The 4673-nt window shown below is 34.0% G+C and overlaps 1 protein-coding gene across 1 annotated transcript; it reads right to left on the bottom strand.

Moving 5' to 3' along the window:
• Nucleotides 1-1795: 1795 nt before the first annotated feature.
• On the bottom strand, nucleotides 1796-3061 carry LOC110880255 (protein BIG GRAIN 1-like B). Its single transcript, XM_022128841.2, has one exon. The coding sequence runs from the start codon at nucleotides 2931-2933 to the stop codon at nucleotides 1944-1946; it is 990 nt and encodes a 329-aa protein (XP_021984533.1). The 5' UTR covers nucleotides 2934-3061; the 3' UTR covers nucleotides 1796-1943.
• Between the last annotated feature and the right edge of the window lie 1612 nt (nucleotides 3062-4673).

Below are 4673 nucleotides of genomic sequence, written 5' to 3'. Positions count from 1 at the left end.
AGAAAATGGACTCTTATTCGAAGAGTGCATAACCGCATGGATAAGCTTATACTAACCCGTCAATTTAGGATCCAATTCGATATTTTCCTTGAGAGGTATATACCTAGTGAAGAAGCAAATACCTGTCACCAATTGCATAAGAGCATATACTTCTATAAGAATGAGCTCTGAACACTATTGTCTAGATTGAATTACTCGACCGAATTTGCAAAACATAAATCCCTTAGCCTCTCACAACATTGAAATTCCCTTATTGTAACGACCATCTGAGGCGAGAATAAATATCGAAATATGATAAAATATAATAAGTATGTAAGAGAGAGAGAGAGAGAGAGAGAGAGAGAGAGAATGACATAGTTAATGACCTAATTTACATTATGTCACTTGCTTATATACTAGGTGTTGTTGCATGTCGCTTTCAAAGGGTATAACTGTATTGATTAGGGTCACATACACATGCACTTCGCGCAGCTTGCCTCATGAGCGTAACACCGTGCATGTACGCAACACATTCCAAACCCAATCAGATTAGGGTACCGGATCATCAGGTTTGGTACATATCTCTTCACTTGTCAGCTTTAGTTACTTGTGACTGATATAACACTCCCATATCAACATTTAACCAAAAAAAAAAATTATACAACTAAAATATTCGATTAACGTTATGTCGTTGTATGTATCTTATCTAGAGGTGCACAAACCGGTTAATTTTAATAACCGGTTCGGTTAACCGGTTATACCAGTTAATTTGACTTTAACCAATTGATGTTTTAACCGGTTATTTCTTTAATTGGTCTGCTTAATTACTTTAACCGATTCGATTAATTAACCGGTTATTTTCGGTTATTAACCGGTTTTGTTCTTTTTTTTTTTTTGAATTTTTCGGTTAACCGGTCTGTCGGTTGAAAAACCGGTTAATAACCAGTTCCACTGAATATCAATAACTGGTAACTAACATACAGTTAAAAATAACCACTAACCGGGTATTCCTCGATCAGTTATTAACCGGTTACGGTTTCGGTTAATAACAAATTATTTTGTGCGCCTCTAATCTTATCTAAATTCTAAAGCCTAAGGCTTAAGCCTCTAAGTCTAATTGATGAAAGCTTAATGGGCCATATAAAACTTCTCACTTAGCCCAAGCATCTATCTTGGGCTTGGGCCTGCTTCGGTTACAGTTGAAATTCGGGCATCCCACGACTCCATGAGAACGTGATTCTAATTCAACCTATTGGGGCCTAACCTAGTAACCTAATAATAACCTTTTATTATTGCCCTCCTAGAAAAGAGAAAAATGACTTTTTATTGTTTGATTTTTTATTATGTAAAACTAGTTAGCATAATTGTGCATACCTATGTGTAGTTACACACTTATTACCAATTGCTAATTGGTTGGTGTACCTGTCTTATTAATTTTTTTTCCGTACAAAATCGACACTAAAGTCGTCAAAACTCAAAAGAAGTAGACATTACACGTGTGGAGCGACACGAGTGGACAAGTTTGTCCCTACAACAAGTGGTTTTTAAGGACAAAAGAAACTTGGCAAACCCCTATAACAGATGCAGGACCAAACTCCTTTAATACCCGGCCCTCCCTCGTCTAGGATACAATTTAGCGTGTCTTGACCTAGTAGTGGCACCAAGTGTTTATTCTCACTAAAGTGGTGTGGGTTCAAGTCCCAATAGGTGGATAAAAAACAAGTATCAGTTTGATCGTAGAGACTTCTGTTTAAACAAATGCGGTTGAATTGGGTTCGGTTACAAACATATCTGTCCAGCTTCAGAACAATAGAAATTTATAATTATTTCCGAGTATTGAAAATATGTCACTGAATAATACGTACATACATACATACTCTATATGAACAAACAAGACTTTTCTTTCTCAACGTTCAATTTCTTTTACACCTTTTAACAACTAAGTATTATAACAAATTTTGATATTACACTAAAGGAGACAGACCATTAGCAATGGCTCGATTCGCATCAACACTCGTTGTTTCATACAACGGTAACTCTTGCATACACGGATCAATACCAATAGTAGAAAGATGATCCAGTTCAAACAGATCCGAGCTTGCGTAGCTTGAAGTTTCATCGTCGTCTTCATCATCATTATTCTTTATTGAATCAAACACAAATTCAACCTTCTTCTGGTAATTCTTCAACAAATTCCTCGTCCTTTCTTCGACGTGACGGTTTTTATCCTTCACATGCATATTAACAACCTCTTTGTTGATTGAATCAGATCTGTCTCCATTTACCGATTTATGTCCACGACGCTGAGAGTATTCGTCGTCATCAATGATATTATTATTATTATTCATGCTCGCGGGATAAAACCTTGCATTCCTCGTTACTGAGGACCGAGTCTGGTTTAAACACGTTTGTGAAAATGAACAAGGCGTCGAAACATCGACCGTCAATTTGGATTTCCTATCTGCATGAACAATCTCATCATCTCCAGACTTGGATTTCTTCTTTGTGTTTGTTGTAGTACTGAAAAGTGAAGTTAGAAATCTGGCTAACCGGCCTCCAGGTGAAACCGGATGCGTCCCTTTCTTTATGTAACGGTAGATCTTCTTCATAGCTTTGGATTTCGCTTTCGGCTCGTGCAGTTGCTTTTGACAAATACTTGTGTTTGTGTTCAGTTCACCATCTTCATTAATGCTGGTCCGTAAAGGTTTAAGCCTGGTTGGAAATCCGTATATTCTGTCCGCCTCTGAAGACGAAAACTCCGAATAATATCTGGAACCGGTTTCAAAACCTGTAGCTAGAAAAACCGCATCGCGGATATTCTTTGAACCTTCAATGGTCTGCCTATTTCTGGTGGTTTTTGTATGCTCATCGTCAACTGATTGGTAGATGACGTCAAGCAAAGTCGACGAGAATGATGGTTTTTGTTTCCTGCTTCTGTATGTGTAGCTGTCCATTGTAGCAAAAGCAAATGAAATGAAATGAAATGAAATGAAATGAAATGACTACATTTGCAACAAACAAACAAATGAGAACGGTGGTGACTTTTATGAAACAAAGTGAAAGTGGAAAAGAAGGAAGTCGTGTTCCCTATTCCACCTGCATTACAACATCGTGTCTATTTAAGGATGGAAAATTTAGAGTGAGAGAGAGTTAGCCCATTAATTTAGGGGTATAAAAAAAATGGTTAGCGAAGTAGCAACAGGGGTGCTGAGAATTTGGGATGATCATAATTTTGTGACGTTTCGTATCTTACGTTGCCCCCCATACACAAAACAAAAGGATATTTTATTGTTTTGGGGTTTGGGCTATGTTGGTTAATTAGGTTTTTTCAATTATATCATACTTTATACAAGTTTGGTGTTGTAAAAGTTTGTGCTTATAAAAATTTGGAATTTTTAATAAATTAAAGTATCCTATTTTTTAGGGTATCCCCTTATTTGTTCAGGTATATCCTTTATATAAAACAAAAAAAAGTAAAAATTACACTACGAATACGTGGTTGGGCCGTAGCCCGTGAAACCCCTCCTTATCCTATACCTCCGCCACTGAAACGTACAAATTAAAATAGAAAATAAATAACCATAATTACCTATTTAAAGATGGAAGATACACGGGTGGAGACACTCATGACAGGAAAGTAAGACCGCCCGTGACATTGATGACAGAAACACCGTCAAAGCTGTTGGCATTACTATAAATATGGGTGTTTCAGACAGTGGGCTGATCTCATCGGAACTAAAACACTGACCGTCGACCGTAAACCATGAAAGTAAAACAGAAAAATAGGAGTTGCAAACAATCTTAACTATATAATAAAAGAAATCACTTTAGGGACACTTGTCATTTTATTAGGTCATCTCTTATAGATAGTTATTATTTTAGTTTAATCTCTTTTAGTTAATTATAGATAACTCTCCTATTAAATATTATTTAGTTTAATATTTTATATTATAGATAACCCTCCTACTAAATATTATTAGTTTAATATCTTATGAATAAATATTATTAGTTTAATTTCAGTGAGTTTTATATATTCATAAATCTTAAGTATAAAACGACTTATTTCACTCTTCCATATTTAGACCATGCACACTTTACTTTGTTATTTCACTTTACTCCATATTTAGATCATATACTCTACTTTAGCTCAATTTCTTTATAGTCTATTTGGTTAACTTTATACTCAGTATTTCATATCAACCTCCCTTTTTGTAGTGTTGTTTGTCACATTTGTAGCGTTGGTTATCGATCCATGATATAAAAACAAATTATGTTATCAATTGAAACAACCGATGATGTGAACATCTATATCTATATACTATATAATAAAAGAAACCAATATGTGACACGTGTTATTCATTGGAGGCACCTATTTTGGGGGTTTTCCGCCTTTCTTTTATATTTATTATATAGTATATAAATTAGATTTTTTTTACTATTATTAGTATTTTTATTATTTATCAAATATATTGATTACTTAAAATTTATATATAAGACTTTATCCAAAATTATATTTATTTAATACACTATTAATCCAAAATTATATTTATTTAATATACTATTAATCTAAAATTACATTTATTCAACTCGTGTAATACATAGAGTTTTAAAGATTTAACTTTTTAATTATTTGGTATATAAATTACAATACACGAGTTCTTAAAAATATAATATTTTTTTATTATTTAATATAT

The sequence above is a fragment of the Helianthus annuus genome, chromosome 9 (assembly GCF_002127325.2).
Source record: "Helianthus annuus cultivar XRQ/B chromosome 9, HanXRQr2.0-SUNRISE, whole genome shotgun sequence".
NCBI classification, from domain to species: Eukaryota; Viridiplantae; Streptophyta; class Magnoliopsida; order Asterales; family Asteraceae; genus Helianthus; species Helianthus annuus.
This window is presented reverse-complemented; position numbering and strand designations above follow the sequence as displayed.